We start from the raw sequence: 17,561 nt of genomic DNA on the forward strand, positions 1-17,561 counted from the left end.
TTTGGTATAAGTTTTGAAATTGCTGTCTAAATTTCGTCAAAGGCTAAATATTTGATCGTTTTGTCTTAGGCTATCACTATTTTATAGTCCATAGAAGTCTGTTAGAATAAGAATTATAAAAAAATCAATGAACTAAGTAACCCACTAATATATAATTGATATTTAATTTTATATAATAAACTGATTAAAAAGTAGATTTATAAGATTAAATCAAATTAAAAGTCGATGTCGGAGTACCATTATTAGGGATACATGTCGAATGCAATGTAAGCCCCTCTCCCTATAAATATTATTTAGATTGATTGTTTTTATCTACATTCCTGGCAGCACAAAAAAAGTTCGAACAAATTAAGAGTAGCAGCCACACAAGAACTAAGCCACTAGACATCATGTCAGCCATAAATAACTATTCCACGTAAATTTAAAACTAAAAACACATTCATACATTTATCACAATTGTTAAATGGATCGTTCCCTCGCCCAGGTTTGTAGCGAAGCGTGGACAATTAGATGGTCAGATACAAAGAGAAAAGCAGGTAAGCGAGGTATACGCATACACAATCTGTAGGCCCAACAACTTCTGGGTAGCAGGTAATATGATTCTCTTGAATTAATTAAATTATATAAACCTATGTAATTTGATTGACATATGTTGTATTGATTACCGCGAAAAGTCCATTATAGATAACGTAAACGCCGACCGAGATACCATTTCTAAAATCCAATATGTCAATTCAGAGCGCGAACTAATATCACTAAAAAACCAAGAGGATGGTAAGTGATTTGACCCTGCCCTCGCTTAATCTTAATATAAATGTATTACAGATCCATCATTGCGAAAGTACCTCGTCTTTGGGGTTCAATGGATTTCCCTAGTCACAGAAAACCTCATAAGCCATCCATTTATTGTATTACGTCGGCAGTGCCAGGTTTATAATGCTTCAAAGCGCTTTCACTTGCATCCACTAACGCTACTGCCAAGCATTGTTCATTTGCACAGACGGCAGGGGCTAACGACGCTTTGGAAGGGCCTGGGAAGCTGTCTCCTGGTTCGAGGCATGAGCTTAGCCATCGACGATGTTATCTCCAAACTTACCAGTTGGCCCAAAGACGTAAACAGTCGCACAACTCTTAAGCGCTTTGGACAACACGTTCTCCTTAAGTGGTAAATGGTATAAACTCCATGTGTGTACTGTAAAAATAGTAAATAATATTTTTTTAGCATTAGCATAGGACTGGTGGTTCCTTTCCATGCTGCCTCTCTGGTGGAGACAGTACAAAGCGATATAGCGAGCGAAAAGCCTGGACTGTTTGATGTTTTTCGTGAGGGCAGTCTTCGACTTTTCTTCTGGAGTTATCCGCAAAAGGGTAGAATGCTTCCTGCCTGGGCGTTGATTGGACCAAGTGTATCGTTGGGCGTCACAAAGTATCTATTCAATTTAGTAATACGTGGCGTGTCCTCCCGCATAATGCTGCGCCGACAATCGCATATGCAAGAAAATTGTGGCTCAAAGTCGCATGGCAACGATACGCTGGAGCATCAAAATTCGGAGATCTATGGAAATCTTATCGCCACGCTGACTACCGAAGTCATATTCTTTCCCTTCGAAACGATTTTACATAGACTCCAGCTGCAAGGCACGCGTACTATAATTGACAACCTGGACAATGGCTACGCAGTGGTTCCTATTCTGACAAACTATCAAGGAGCTGTTGACTGCTATCGTACAACTATTATTTCGGAAGGATTTGCCGGACTATACAAGGGCTTTGGGGCTATGATCCTGCAATTTGCAGTACACATTGCTGTAATCAAGATAGCCAAATGGATTGTCACCCAAATCACAGAAGGGATCTCAAATCGACCACCACCATGCATTGTACAGTACTACAATCTTGACTGTGTTGCTGGAAAGTCCAGTTCAACGACCATATCGTCCAGTATTTCAAGTACAGAGGTGGACGCGCCGTGTGAAGAGAATTCTTAGAAGTAGCTATTGAAAAAACAGTTCTTTACAGAGTTATCTATGGATAATAAGAATGTATGATAATATAGGTATATATTTTATCGTGATAATTATATATGTATATGTACTTTTGGTAGCATTTGTGTGTGGTGGATAAACTGGAATATATAGGATGTGTCACATCCTTCTATGGCATTTCATTTTACCAAAAGGACAAAACCCTTTGGATATAAAATTTGGGCTTAAAAAAAATAACCTACAAAAGGAAGTAATTTCGATCTCATAAAGTAAATAGATCAGAATGAGCAGCCTAAACGATATGGTCATGGTCATGTTCGCCAAAAAGACATTTTCTGATAGATTTCGAGCCTTAATAATATTTAATGGACCATGGTGCATTAATTAAGCTCACACAGTGGGGACTTCGGCCATTTCAGCTTGATAATTAATAGCTTCTGAGCAAATCAAGATATTTTCATGAAATAAACTGCATTTGATATGAAAATCTTAAATTGTAATCTGCACATATGGTGGTAAAATGTTTAGAAGCTTTACAATAAATAGTCAAATTACTTTTTTTCTGGTACCTTAGCTAACCTTAGCTTTTTTTGGTCAATAAAGTAAGTTTAATGGTCATTATATATTTTAGTTTTAATATTGAATATATACAAATTTAAAGGTTACACAGGACAATGTCAAAAGAGAAGGAACGTTGTGAGACGCATCTGTGTATGCGACTCTACTTTTATACCCATACTCAGTCAGTATATAAATATGTGAGCTTATGATACATGTGGAATCTTATAGGCCGTTTACACTGGGGCTGCGTCATGCTTCTTTGCGTCTTGGCGAAGACGCAGTTTTTTTTATATAGGTTAAGCATAGGGCCCTAGTGGTGGCAAAAAGTTGCGTCAGTGTCTGATTCATGTGCGTCAATTCGGTATATTCGATTGATTTTGCTCATTTTTGGTATTTTCTGCCTATCAGCGCAACTATCACCACTAATAACAACAAAAAATTGTAGATCAAAAATCAAATTTTGGCGCTAAAAATGTATGATTGTGCAAAAAGGTGAAAATATACATAAAGTCATTAAATAAAATACTTGAAACTGATTGTATTATTATCATATGAAATTTTTCTGACCCCCTGATGCCATTAAGACACTGCTGGAGACGAACTTCGGTGGTTTTCATAATTTGAAGAAGAACTCCCACAAACTACAATGAAATGTCTGAAAATAATATTTAAATATGAGAATCAATTCTTTTTCGTTCATTTTCCTGACGTCTTGCTTAATTCTGTTGATTTTCAAAAAATTGTGTATCTTTCCTTGTCATCAAACACCCAAATCCAAATTCAAGACGCACGTCTTCCAATGTAAACGCCTTTTCTGCTTCATTGCGTCTATGCCGATATCGATAGCAGACGCGCCCAGTGTAAAAAGGATATTAAAATATTTTATATTATTAATTTTTTTTGCTACATCTGTCATCTACATCTTCATCTACAATATAGATTATACATTTAAAATGTAGATTATACATACATCTACTATGCATATTCTACATCTTCTCCGCAAAAGGTCGCGCACTGCACAGGGCAGAGTGTGTGCGAGCGAGAAAGAGAATAGGTAGCGTATCCCGCCGTCTAACACTTAATCAAGTTGGAAGGTTATTAAAAACTTATACACAAAAAAAAATAGAGAACACAGGATATAATTTTTTTCGACTTTTCCTGAGCTTTAAAATTAAAATGTAAAAAATACCGCACAAAAATCATAATTTTTGCATTTGAATGCTTTATATTTACCAGGCGGTAAGCTGAAATCACAAAGTATTTGAGCTGCTGTTTTAATTATCTCTTCAAAATAGCAAAGTTCTTTACAACCAGAAGTAAGACACTAGAGTTAAAAAGTGAAAAAAAGAAGCGCTACATCTGAAAAAGCTTAAAAAAAATAGGAGACTTAAAAAAAAACTTCTGCCATAGAAAAAAACCATAATTCTTTAAAAATATCTATAATATCTATCAGAAAAAGTCGGATTGGATTCTTCAGGATTGGATTTGTCGAGTACTGTTTTCGGAGGGTTTGTCAACCAATTTCAGATGAGTCGTTTCTTTATTGAATTTTATGAAAAATACTTCAAAGGACGCCCATTTAATGCACCTACATATACACAAAAAAAATTAATTAAGAAAAAACGAGAAGGAACGGTGAGTCGCTTCTTTGGATTCGACTCTACTTTTATACTAGTACTCAGTATGTAAATTTGTGAGCATATGACATGTAGAATTTTTGAATATTTTACGTTTAAAATTTTTTTCCTACATCTGTTTCTACATCTACATCTAATATGTTTATTCTACATCTGAAATGTAGATTATACATCTACAATGTAAATTCTACATCTTCTCTGCGAAGTGTGCGAAGGGAACACGGTCTGCGAGGTGCCAAAGGAAAGCCAAGAGGTAACGCTGTCTCGCCAAGGCGGTCGATAGAGAATCGGTGTGTGCGGAGTTGTGTGCATAGATCAGGTCGGACGCATAGCCACAGCACCAGCGAGGAACCTGAGAGGCCTGTGGCGCGAGAGCGTACAATAATAGAAACAATTCACTGTTATCTAGGAAGTAAGATCCATTAAGTATAAGATACCAATAAAGTACCCATAGCCCGTAACTAAATCCACCCGTGCGTTCTGTCTTGTCTGTGAGGCAACATAGAAATTTTTTGCAACTAGCCCGTTGGCCGCTGAGGCAGCCTCGCTGATTAGACGGACAGAAACAGTTCGTTACAATAGTCAATGGGACATTCAATTGGTTGTTTAAATTAAGCATTACCTTTTAATCTACTACACTAGTCCGCTGTGGCCCAAAATGACTTTTTCTGATAGATTTCGGGATTTTTAATTTTTAAAGAATTATGTTTTTTTTGTGGTTTAGTTTTTTTTTTTTAATTTTTTAAAATCTGGTATTTTTTAATGTTTTTTTTTCAGAGGTAGTACTTCTTTTTATAAATAAATACAAATAACTTAAGTATCTTATATCTGGTTTCATAGATTTGTATGTTGTAATTTTCCATTGTATTTTTCCCCCGTTTTGGCCAGAGTTTTCTTGAGTAATGCTCAGTTCTAGCTCTACTATCCCATATGCACAGGAAGCAGCAGTATTTTGTGTAACCACCTTGCACCTTAGGCCTGGCCTAACCCGCTCAATCGCAGGTAAATCCTGCTCGGTGGAAGGTACCGGTACGAACTCGGTGGGGTCCCATCCCGAATCAGGGATTTAAAACCCAAAACGGAAACTTGGAGAGGCAGCTAAGCAATACTGCGGCTGCCCGACCTTCTGGTAAAGTGGAGGGAGACGATTTGCCGTCGACCAGCGCCAAAGCTAAATATACGTACGCCGAAAAGAGGAGTGCAGGTCACATACTCCGTCGGCAGAACGCAAGTACGGAGACCAGCCCGTCGGCCGACTGGTTGAAGAAGGTGGAGCTGGCCACGGCAGTGCTCCCCGACTTTAGCATGAAGCAACCAAGGGAGGTTCCTCAGCCTAAAAGGCAACGCTACGAGGAGACGCCAGGACCTGCGGTGAAACGCTCAAGGGCCCTGGTAAATATATCCTTCGCACAGATTGCCAAAGAAAGGACACTTATTGGTGTCCTGGATAGAGGCAGTGCAGATGGAAGGATTCCAAGGAACCAGTGGAAGTGGGTGGAAGCGACATTGGCCGACCGCTGCTGGAGAAGGACCCTAGGCCACCCCCAACCTGTAAGGACATGGGATGGTTCCAGGGCAACACAAAGATCGTAGCCTGCGAAGACGAGCGCTCCGTACAGCTGTACAAAGCACCGGTAGCGCAAGTCGAAGAGGTCTACCCAGGAGCAAAGCTCGTCGCGGTAGACTGGAGCGAAGTACCCAGTAGACCGAGGGCCAGAATCTGGGTGCCCGCCTCAATAAAGGAGCCGGAGCGCATCCCCAAGATGTTGCAGCGATGAAATCCACACCTATCTACCAAGGACTGGAAGGTAGTGAAAGTTGAGGCGACGCAGGGCCCCACAAACCAAGTGGTGGGCATCCTCAACAAGGAGTCGCTGGCCCCGATCGAGGCCGCTAAGAGTGAGCTGAACTTCGGCTTCAACTCGGTCACCATCAAGGTGTACAAGTCGGACGCAGCGAGGCCCGAGGCCCGTCCTGTCGACAAGACAGTCGAGCAGGAGGTGGCCTCGGAGATCAAAGCACCCGATGATGAGCTGGGGCCGGAACAGGATGGCTACCTCACAGACTCGACCCTCATGAAGGAGTTCGAGGCTATGTGTTGCGAGGACGGGCAGGTCACCGACGACTCGGACGCCGACACGAAAGTGGTGGAGATTGATCATAACGATGCCTCTAAGACTTCTGCAGATCAATCTCCACCACTGTAAAGCAGCATCTGCTGATCTCATACTGCGCTTGGTTTCAAGCGGAGTCGACGTAGTCCTAATCCAGGAGCCTTGCATGGTAGGAGGCAAGGTCTGTGGATTAGCGACGAAGGACTACAAGCTTACCGTAGCCCAAACGGAAGGTAAAACTCGTAGCTGCATACTTGCAAAAAGACACCTAAATATCTTTCTGCTCCACAATTTTAGCAACGGCGACAACACGGCGGCTAGCCTAGAGATACAAGAGACACACCTTAGACTGGTGTCGTCCTACATGGCCCACGAGGAAATCGATCCTCCAAGTTACCTCGTTCGCAAGCTAGCCAGCCACAGCAAGAGGTCGAATACAGGCCTCATAATAGGCTGCGCCGCCAACTGAGCGTCACACTCAATGGGGGAGCTCGGACACAAATGTAAGGGGTGAGTCACTTTTCAGCTTCATCCTAAACTCGAATCTGGTTATTTGTAATCGGGGGAGCGATCCCACCTTCATTATAAAAAACCGGCAGGAGGCTTTCGACCTCACTTTAGTGTCTGACAAACTGTCAGACATAATTAAGAGTTGGAAAGTCCTAGAGGACCACTCTTCTCTGATCATAGGTATATTGAGACAGTCCTATCTCTCGAAAACCCTAAACCCACTGACTACATAAACCCCAGGAAAGCCAACTGGGATATATATAGTTCAACGAGAAGGAACGTGTGAGTCGCTTCTAGCGACGCGACTCTACTTATACCCGTACTCAGTCAACATATACATTTTTGAGCTTTTGATTTTTTAGAATTTTTGAATTAAAAAAAAATTTTACATTTTACATTTTTTTGCTACATCTGTTATCTACATCTACATCTACAATGTATATTTTACATCTAACATGTATATTCTACATGTACCATTTAGATTCTACATCTCCGCTAGGGGTTGCTCGTGCACTGAACGCGGCAGAGTGTGCGAGCGAGAAGGAAAATGAGTTGCGTTATTGTTGACAGGAGTGGGCAGGGGAAGCAACTGATAATTAATTTCGTCATTCTGGCTGTAATTATGATCCGATCTGATTCAGATTCAGCAGTCTGCTAGATATGGGCATTCTCTTAGTTCTTAGTTTTATCGTATCTTTAAAATTGTGCCTGCCACAGATTTTCGTCCTTTGTGAGGGTGGAAGAGGGCGGGGAAAAATTTTGAAATACACTTGTAGCAGTGTGATATCACATGAGTCTGGAAACTAAATTTGGTTGCTCTAGCTTTTATAGTCTCTGAGATCCAGGCGCTCATCAAGACGGGCGGACGGACGGACAGACGGACATCGCTATATCGACTCGGCTATTGATGCTGATCAAGAATATATATACTTTATGGGGTCGGAAACGTTTCCTTCTCTGCGTTGCACACATCCACTTTTACCACAAATCTAATATACACCTTAACTCTTTTTTGAGTACGGGTATAAAAATGGAAGATTTACTTCCCCCTTTAGCACTCAAGATGATCTTAATCGTCTAGTGGACAATTTCACGGAAGCATGTAAAAAAGCCTTCACGGCAGCATGCCCTTCAACCAAACCTAAGGGGAAAAGGAAACCCCCTGGTGGTCAGAACAAATAGATATCCTACATAAAAGCTGCAGGACTCTTTTCAATAGAGCTAAAGGCCACAACGAGGAGGAGCACTGGGCAAACTACAAGAGTAAGCTAGCCCTATATAAGAGGGAAACTGGGAGAGCAAAGAGAGCCTCTTGGCAAAAATTCTGCTCTGACATTGAGGAGTCGTCGGAAGCCGCAAGGCTCCGTAAGATCCTCTCAATGGAGGTACGTGGACTAACTCTAGTGAGGAATCCCTACATATTTTTCTCGAGACACATTTTCCAGGGTGCACAGCCATCGAGCCGGCAGACCCCCCCTTTGACGGCCCGGCAACATCAATGGCGCACATCCTCACATAAACGAACATCAGCTGGCAATAAATAGTTTTAGTTCCTTCAAATCACCTGGTCCCGACCAGGTCATTCCGGCTCAATTACAAAAAGCCGGAGACACAGCCATTAACTGGTTGCAATGCATCTTCAGGAAGATACTGGTAGTGGGAAAAATTCCTCACGCCTGGCTTAAGGCTAAAATAGTCTTTATCCCCAAAGCAGGGAAAGCCTCACACTTAACCCCAAAGGACTTCAGACCAATCAGTCTATCGTCCTTTTTTCTCAAAACCTTTGAGAGACTAGTCGGAGAACAACCTTAAATCCTCAGTGGCTGTCAGGCGCACAACATGCCTACCGAAAAGGAAAATCCACGGAAACGGCACTCCAGGAAGTAGTCTCGATGGTAGAGAAATCGCTACACGTCAAAGAATACTCCTTAATAGCTTTCCTAGATATCGAGGGAGCTTTTTACAACATCATACCAGAGGCCATCACGGAGGCCCTGACTGACCTGGGGGTGGATCGTCACATGGTGGTGCTCATTGATCAATTGCTTACATGCAGGACGGACATCATCAATGGGATCGTCCACTCAGTCAAGTTATGTCAACAGAGGCACCCCGCAAGGATGTGTCCTGTCTCCCCTTCTATGGAACATAACAGTCAACAAGATTCTGTGTGACCTGGAAGGGGAGGGCTGCAAGGTGGTATCATACGCGGACGACGTTGCCATTATCTTCTCGGGAAAATTCCCTCAAACACTTTGCGATCTAATGACCGCAAAGCTCGCGCGACTGTCAGAATGGACAAAGTCGCGTGGACTGGGAGTCAACCCCTCTAAAACGGAACTTGTGTTGTTTACAATCAAATACAAAATCCCGTCTCTCAACCCCCCAATACTAAACGGATGCAGGCTCTCCTTCAGCGACAATGCCAGATATTTAGTGCTGGTAATTGACAAGAAGCTGTGTTGGAACCTGAATATCAAAGACAGAGTGAAGAAGGCCACGATAGCCCTCTAAACGTTCTCTTTCGTAGTGACCAGACGTGTTTTTGTTTTGCGCTCCGCATTTTCCTTTTGTTTAACTTAAACAGCCGGTGTTTTTTATCTATAATTTAACTTTCTAACTAACGTACATTAAAATCATACTTTTACCGCGGGTGCATGCCTGATAATTGTGTAAAAATACAACTTATTTAATAAATTTTGTGCGTCGGTTAGTCGTGTGTTTGTGTTGTTGCTTTTCGTAAGTACGCCCTCTCATTATATTTAGCCGCTCTTTGTCGTAGTTATTGCCATCTATCACTCTCTCTATCACCTAACTCTCAATAACTGTTCTTTCACTCTCGCTCTTGTAACTTTTTGTGCAGTAACGCTCTCACTTATAAGCTGTTGCTCTCCTCTCTCATCTTTTACCGATTTCGCTTTAAGCATTGCCCTAAGCATTTGCTCTGCACAGTGGTCGGATTGCTATTTTGTTTTGAACTTTTTTTTCACAAAGTAAAAAAAAAAAAGACATAAATATGGAATTTTCTGTCGTCTGTGCCAAAAAAACCTGTAAGAAGCAGATCACCCATGACCAGCCCAATATCCCCTGCTGGCCTTGCGAAAGCGTAGTGCACGCAAAATGTGTAGGGATCTCGGGCCGTGTAGGAGACGCCATTTCCCAAAACAACGGCATACATTATGGTTGTGAGGAATGCCGTGCTGTGGAAAACGACATGCGTTCGTTCATGAGGCAGACGTGGAGTGGCTTTAAAGAGCTGATCGTAGGCTTTAAACAGCAATATGATCGGCTCTTGGCCACGAACACTCAGTTCAGCAGTTTACAGCTGCTGGCTGAGTCTCCGAGGCGCAAGAAGTCTACTCCGTGGGACTTGCAAGTGCCGACTGCCTCATGTCCGCCGGCATCTGAAAAACTTACTCCGACCACTCCCTTAGTGCAGCAGTTGATTACGTTTGCTACTCCAAGGGCAACGATCGCTGCTGGTGATGCAGATTCGGGAGCCGAATGCGTCACTTCGGAGAGTATGCAGTTAGAAATGTCTGTAGAGTCCGTGTCCATCGAGTCCGCACCCAACCCCTTAACTATCCCCTCAGTTTCGCTCCCACCAGCTAATAGATGTCCAGGAACACCGGATACTGCCATCACAGGTACTAGGCCTGTGGGGCCAAAACCACTGGTGGGAGTCCCACCAAAGCGACAAGTTTTTGTCTCGCGGCTAGCCCCTGACCTCACATCCAATGATGTGACCGCTTTTATACAAAGCAAAATAAAAGCCGTCGGCTTAAAGGTGGAAAAATTTAACTTTTTTTACGCCAGGGAGATATCTTCCTTCAAGATAAGCGTCTCCGCAACTCAATTTGAAACCATTTGTTCCGCCAAGTTTTGGCCAGAGCATTTGGTGGTTAAAGAGTTTAAGGCTAAGAAAAAGAATAGGCCCCCCATTACTCTTCCTAGCATTCAGACCAGTGCTCCATCTCTATCCTCATCTTCCACCTCTACTTCCACCCATCCAAAAAACTAACTTCCTCTCTTGTAGTTACCTACCAGAATGCTAGAGGCTTGCGTAGTAAGCTCAGCACTCTTTTCCTTTAGAGTCTCGCATTCGCATCCCACGTTATTGTGTTCACCGAGACCTGGTTAAAGCCGGACATCCTTAGTTCCGAAGTTTTGGCAGGTCGGTACACATTTTTAGAAATGACCGTTCGTCTCGACGTGGAGGTGGGGTCCTCATTTCAGTAAACTCAAACTTCACGTCTGAACATTTCATGGTCCAGGTTCAACAAGACCTGAAATTCCTGTGCATTTGCATTTTCATTACTTGCTCGTATATTCCACCTTCCTCGGATATCTTAATATACGAGCATCACCTGACCGCTTTAAAAACTGTTTCTTCCTCGCTATCAGATAAAGACCATATGATAGTTCTTGGTGATTTTAATTTGCCAGGTGCTGTTTGGTCTTCGGTAAACGAGTCTAATAACCTTGTGCCCATGTCACGACATGACTTTATCGACGGCTTGCTAGACCTATCCCTGTCTCAAGTCAACCATGTGAAAAATTCCTTGGGTCGATTGCTTGATCTGTGCTTTGTCTCGGATCCGACCATAGCGTTTTTAACCCGAGCCCTTCCACTCAGTGTACCTGAAGACTCCTACCATCCTACATTCGAAGTGTCAGTCGATATTGGCCCTACTGTATTGGATCGAATGGGTAGGCTATCTGAACGTGTCTGCTGCTTTCGTAAAGCCAAGTTTACGAAGCTTAATAACCATATTAGGGATTTTGATTGGTCCGCTCTGTACTTGTGCTGACGTTATGAAAGGCACACACATTTTTTACAATGTACTTGACACATTTTTTGATTCTTGTGTCCCACTTTCTTGTCCGGTTAGATCTGGAAAGCCTCCTTGGTTTACCAAGGAGTTATCCAGTCTAAAAAATTTAAAATCAAGACTTTATAAAAAATTTCGAGAAGTTGGTTCTCCCTCTTCTCTTTCTCACTATGTAATAGCTCGGTCAAATTTCTCCGTTCTTAACGCTCAATGCTATAAGAACTACCTATCTCGATGCAGGATACGATTTTCACAGGACCCTAAACAGTTTTACAGCTTCGTAAATAGTAAGCGTAGAACGTCCGTACATCCATCCTCGTTATTTTTTCTCAATATGTCAGCAAACAATGATCAGGCAATTGCCGATCTTTTTGCCAAATTTATCCAAACAACCTATTCTCATGAAAGCTACTCTGGTCAGCCGTATCCATACAGTTTACCAAGGTCGAATGGCATCTTCAGCCCCTTGTTAAATGAAAGCTCACTGCTTCATGATCTTCGACTAGTTAAGCCGGTGTTTTCACCAGGTCCCGACGGAGTTCCCGGCTGTGTACTCAGGTACTGTTCCGACGCTCTGTGTGGACCCTTGCTTAAACTATTCACCCTATCCATTAACTCTTCATGCTTCCCCCCATCTGGAAGGAATCTTTTATTATTCCGCTCCATAAGAAAGGTAGCAAGTCTGATGCAAATAATTAAAGGGGTATATCTAAGTTATCCGCTATTCCTAAAATGTTTGAAAAAATTTTAACTCCGCACTTGCAACATCTCTGCAAATCACTTATATCTCCGTCCCAGCACGGATTTATAAGGCGACGATCAACAACCACAAATTTATTAGAGTTTACCTCTTTTATCATTAAAGGCTTTCAAGGTAACTTGCAGACGGATGTCATTTACACTGATTTTAGTAAAGCATTTGATTCTGTAAACCATTCCCTTTTAGCACAAAAACTTGACCTTTTAGGGTTTCCGCCTAATCTTTTGAGATGGATTTCTAGCTACCTTTGTTCTAGGTCTCAAAGAGTCCTCTTCAAAAACTCCTTCTCTTCACCTGTTAAGGTTACTTCTGGAGTACCACAGGGCAGCCATCTAGGCCCCCTACTATTCACACTCTTTATTAATGATCTGCCTTCAGTATTAACAAACTCTCGAGTACTCATGTATGCGGATGATGTTAAACTTTGTGTCCAGTATAAGGACATTTCATTTCACTCTCGCTTGCAATCCGATCTCAATAACTTTCAATCATGGTGTTGTGCAAATATGTTACACCTAAATGCCTCGAAATGCAAAGTAATGACATTTCATCGCTCCAGCCCCCTATTGGCTCCTTATAGCCTCTGCGGTGGTTCTCTTGAGAGAATCACCTTGGTTGATGATCTTGGTGTTAAATTAGACCCAAAGTTGAAGTTTTCTGAACACATTTCTACCATGGTAAATAAGGCCATGGGTGTGCTTGGGTTTATAAAGAGGTGGTCAAAGGAATTTGACGACCCCTATATAACGAAGACTCTCTATATCTCGCTTGTTCGTCCGATTTTAGAATACGGCTCTTGTGTATGGTGCCCCCAGTACAAAGTACACCAGGACCGTATAGAATCAGTCCAGAAAAACTTTTTGCTCTGCGTGGCCTTAACTGGGATGCAGGTGTGAGACTGCCATCTTATCCTCGTAGATTGCTTTTAATAAACCTTCCAACCTTAGTTAGTCGTAGAAAAATGCTTGGTGTGATTTTTATGCACAACCTGATCAAGGGTGATGTAGATAGCCCTGACTTGTTGAGCCGCATAAACTTTACGATTCCTATTAGATCTACTAGAAACTTCATTCCTCTTTTCCTTCCGCTTTGTAGATCGAATTATTCCTTGCACGAACCATTTAGGGTACTTTGCTCGGACTTCAATTCCCTTTACCACATAATATCAACTACTAATTCCCTTCCTCTTCTTAAATCACTAATACTAACATACCTTTCCCGTAATTAGTTATATTTTTTAGCTATCTTTGCATGCTTAGCTCTTTGAGTTGTGTTTAGCTCTAATTTTCCTCGAATTTTAGTCTAACACCTATCTTTCCTGCATGCTCGCGATCGGTTCGGTAACACGCGTCGCGCGTCATGCGGCAGCGCCCCTCGGTCGGTTGGGCGGGAGGAGGGCTGCGTTTCTGCCTGGGTTCCGCGCGTAACAGGCTTCGGCTTGGTGTCGCATGGGCCACTTGATGGTGCAGTCATTGCATATCAACGTCCAACGTCCATACAACAAAGAGAACGCAAAGAGTTTGGTTTCGCATATCCTATTGCACTTCATACTAATTTTGGTTGGGTCATTACAGGCAGCTACCATCTCGGTATTGATCACACCCACGCACTAGCTCATCACGCTCACGAGGATCTGGATACCTTAGTCCGATCGTTCATGGACATGGACCAAGTTCAATCAAGTAGCGCTACCATTGACGCTACTGATCCCGCTGAACAACACTTCGTTCAAACGCATTCCCGCAGAGACGATGGAGTGTACGTCGTCCAATATCCATTCAACGATTCCGCTCCGCCGATGGGGTCCACATTGCCGCAAGCCTTACGCCGCTTTTCTTCTCTCGAACGGAAATTTCGAAAGTTTCCGGCACTCAAACAACAATATGTCGACTTTATGGAGGATTACTTACTACGAGGACACATGGAGTTGATTCCTTTTACTACCGTAGCCGAGGATCTCGCCAGTCACAATTATTTAGCACACCACGCAGTATTTAAACCAGATGGTACCACTACAAGATGCCGAGTTGTGTTCGATGGCTCTGGGGAGGACTGCCAGGGACATTCACTTAATTCACGGCTACACATTGGACCACCTATTCAAAGGGATTTACTTGGAGTCTGTTTACGGTTCCGTCAGCATCGTTATGTGTTCTGTACGGACATTGAGAAAATGTTAAGAGGCATCCGAGTTTTAGAAGAACACAAGCAGTACCAACGTATCGTCTGGCGAAAGGAGGAGACTGCTACACTTGATCATTACCGACTACTGACCGTGACATATGGTTTAGCTTCTTCACCGTTTTTAGCTGTTAGAGTTCTCAAGCAAATCGCTCAAGATTATGCCGAGTTGTATCCGAATGCTGCTGCGGTGCTGGTAAGGGACGCTTACGTGGATGATATTCCTACAGGCTGCGATAATATCAACGAACTCATTGCACTCAAGGATGAATTGATTTTGTTATTGAGCCGAGCTCAATTTAAACTTCGAAAATGGAGTTCAAACTTTTGGCCACTACTACAATCGCTGCCAAAGGACATTTGTGAGTATCCCCTTGAAGCTCTAGAGGAAGAGAGCCCAGATCAATATGTGAAGGTTCTTGGTATACGCTGGGACCCGGCTGCTGAAAACCTTTCCTTCAAGCTGACCATTCCCGACGCCACAGCTGCTCTGACAAAACGGATTTTGCTGTCGGAGCTTGCCAAGATCTACGATCCCCTGGGTTTGCTTGCCCCCACCAATGTATTTCTAAAGGTTCTCTTTCAAGATAGTTGGCTGAGCTCGATCGAATGGAACGAGCCACTACCGCCGCAGTTATGCTCACGTTGGCAACAGTTTGTAGCAGAAGTTTATTTATTGGAAACGTGTCGCATATCTCGCTACCACTTCAAGCAACGGAGCTGCATGGATTTGCCAATGCGTCGTCTCATGCATACGCCGCTGTTATTTACAGTCGCGTGAAACTCAGTAAGGACTATGTTGTCAGAATGATCGCCGCAAAAACCCGTGTTGCGCCCATCAAACCTGTATCCATTCCGCGGCTCGAATTGAATGCAGCCCATCTTCTTTCAAAATTGATGTCTCTGGTTAAGCAAGCACTAACTATTCCTATTTCCAGTACCTCATGTTGGTCTGACTCAGAAGTTGTGCTGCATTGGCTCTCATCACCCCCTCGGACTTGGAACACTTATGTTTGCAATCGGGCTGCTGAGATTTTAGATGCTTGTCCACGTAGTTGCTGGCAACACATTCGCACTGGGGACAATCCCGCGGACTGTGCATCACGCGGACTTTTACCGAGGGATCTTGTAGACCATCAGCTGTGGTGGAATGGACCACCGTGGCTTTCACAATCACGGCTCACTTGGCCACCTGCTAAGGCAAAGTTTGCACTGTCGACTGAGGAGGCTGCGCACATGGAAGTTAAGGTCAAGCCTCAAGTTAATCTACACATTTCCGATGAAGGAAATGATCTCTTGCGGACAATAAGCTACTGCTTTCGCTTTGTACACCGTCTTCGCAGCAAGGAACGCCTGTCATCGTTTTTATCATCATGGGAGCTTCAATATGCACTGATTCGCTACACTCCATTTATTGACGACCAAGGAACAATGCGCGTAGGAGGACGCATTGACAATTCAATGGCAACTTACGATGCAAAATATCCCATACTTCTTCCAAAAGAATCACCAGTCGCTGTTTTATTAGCTAGACACCAGCACGTCACATCGCTACACGCTGGAGTTGAATTTATGTTCCATACGTTGAGACAGAAGTATTGTATTCTCGGTGCCCGCAACATTGTCCGGAAAATCGTATTCAACTGCAAGATTTGTTTCCTCCAGCGCAAAAGTACGAGCACACAACTCATGGCTGATCTTCCCGCTTTTCACGTTCAGCCCACCCGCTGTTTTCTCCATTCTGTATTGGATTACGCTGGACCAGTTACTATCAAGACATCGGTAGGTCGGACACCGAAGCTTGGCAAAGCTTGGTTTTCTATCTTTGTTTGTCTGTCCACCAAAGCAATTCATATCGAACTCGTCAGTGATTTGACGACTCCCGCATTTATCGCAGCCTTCAAACGATTCTGGTCTCGACGTGGCCCTATATCCGATTTATACTCAGACAATGGCACAACATTCCACGGAGCCAGACGGGAACTAACGGAAATGCAACGGATGGCTGTATCTCAAAGTCAAGACGAGGACATTGCAAGTTTTCTGACGAGTCAGGAAATCAACTGGCACTTCATTCCGCAGTCTGCCCCGCATTTTGGAGGTATTTGGGAGACTGGCGTACGATCAATTAAGCATCACCTTCGCCGAGTAATTGGTAGCAGTGCATTAACTTTCGAAGAATATTCATCCGTTTTAACCCAGATTGAAGGTCTACTCAACTCTCGCCCACTGTGCGCTCCCAGCGATCACAGCTTGGATCCCCTTAACCCCGCTCATTTTCTTACAGGTCAACCTCATATGTCGGTGCCAGAGCCCTCGTTCTTGGACGTGAACATTAACAGACTGCAGCGTTGGAGACAACTGCAAGCCAAGGTTCAAGGGTTCTGGAAACGTTGGAATCTTGAATACCTTTCTTCCTTGCAGTCGCGCCCCAAATGGCAGCAGGAGACCAACAACATAACAGTGGATACGCTTGTGGTACTGAAGGAGCCGAATCAACCTCCTAGCAAGTGGCTGCTTGGCCGAATCACCGAAGTTCATCCTGGTCAAGACGAGAGAGTTCGAGTGGTCACCGTAAAAACTGCCCGAGGAGTGTACAAGAGACCTATCACCAAAATTGCTGTGCTTCCCTTTAACTGAACAGTCGTTCAGGGGGGCCGGTATGTTGAGAAATTAATCGCTTAGTTTTAGGTCAATATTCATTCCTATAGTAGTTGCCCTAATCATATGCTCGCTATTGTTTTGCCCGCTGTTCTTATTGCTTATGTCCAAAAACTTAACTGTAACGTTCTGTAACTGTTCTCACACGTATAGCCAAAACGCGCAGCTGCACACGAAGACATCGATATGCACCGTCTTGGTATTGGAGTGTCGCATCGCGTGATCTTCTAATTCCCTTATGGGCACGACGTCATTTGTGGAGTTGAGTCAATACAAAATTATATTTATCATATTTGTCGCCCCCGCTTTGTATAAAACCC

The 17,561-nt window shown here is 43.3% G+C and overlaps 2 protein-coding genes across 4 annotated transcripts; both read left to right on the forward strand.

The window, feature by feature from the left end:
- The first annotated feature begins 244 nt into the window (after positions 1 to 244).
- Positions 245 to 2,077, forward strand: LOC111075293 (solute carrier family 25 member 46). 3 transcript variants are annotated; one of them, XM_022368478.2, is made up of 6 exons: positions 245 to 266; positions 328 to 415; positions 485 to 591; positions 685 to 774; positions 826 to 1,165; positions 1,223 to 2,077. In XM_022368478.2, exons 1-6 carry the CDS (start codon positions 260 to 262, stop codon positions 1,986 to 1,988), a joined length of 1,398 nt encoding a protein of 465 aa, XP_022224170.2. In that variant the 5' UTR covers positions 245 to 259; the 3' UTR covers positions 1,989 to 2,077. The 3 variants fall into 3 exon arrangements, with proteins under 3 accessions (XP_022224170.2, XP_022224171.2, XP_022224172.2); XM_022368479.2 differs by having other exon boundaries at positions 485 to 536; positions 675 to 774; XM_022368480.2 differs by lacking the exon at positions 245 to 266 and having other exon boundaries at positions 318 to 536.
- A 6,622-nt stretch (positions 2,078 to 8,699) lies between these two features.
- Positions 8,700 to 17,220, forward strand: LOC121405267. Its single transcript, XM_041595891.1, has 3 exons — positions 8,700 to 8,823; positions 13,974 to 15,224; positions 15,293 to 17,220. Exons 1-3 carry the CDS (start codon positions 8,700 to 8,702, stop codon positions 17,218 to 17,220), a joined length of 3,303 nt encoding a protein of 1,100 aa, XP_041451825.1.
- The last annotated feature ends 341 nt before the right edge of the window (positions 17,221 to 17,561 follow it).

This window comes from Drosophila obscura, unplaced genomic scaffold (genome assembly GCF_018151105.1).
Source record: "Drosophila obscura isolate BZ-5 IFL unplaced genomic scaffold, ASM1815110v1 contig_87, whole genome shotgun sequence".
Classification (NCBI taxonomy): domain Eukaryota; kingdom Metazoa; phylum Arthropoda; class Insecta; order Diptera; family Drosophilidae; genus Drosophila; species Drosophila obscura.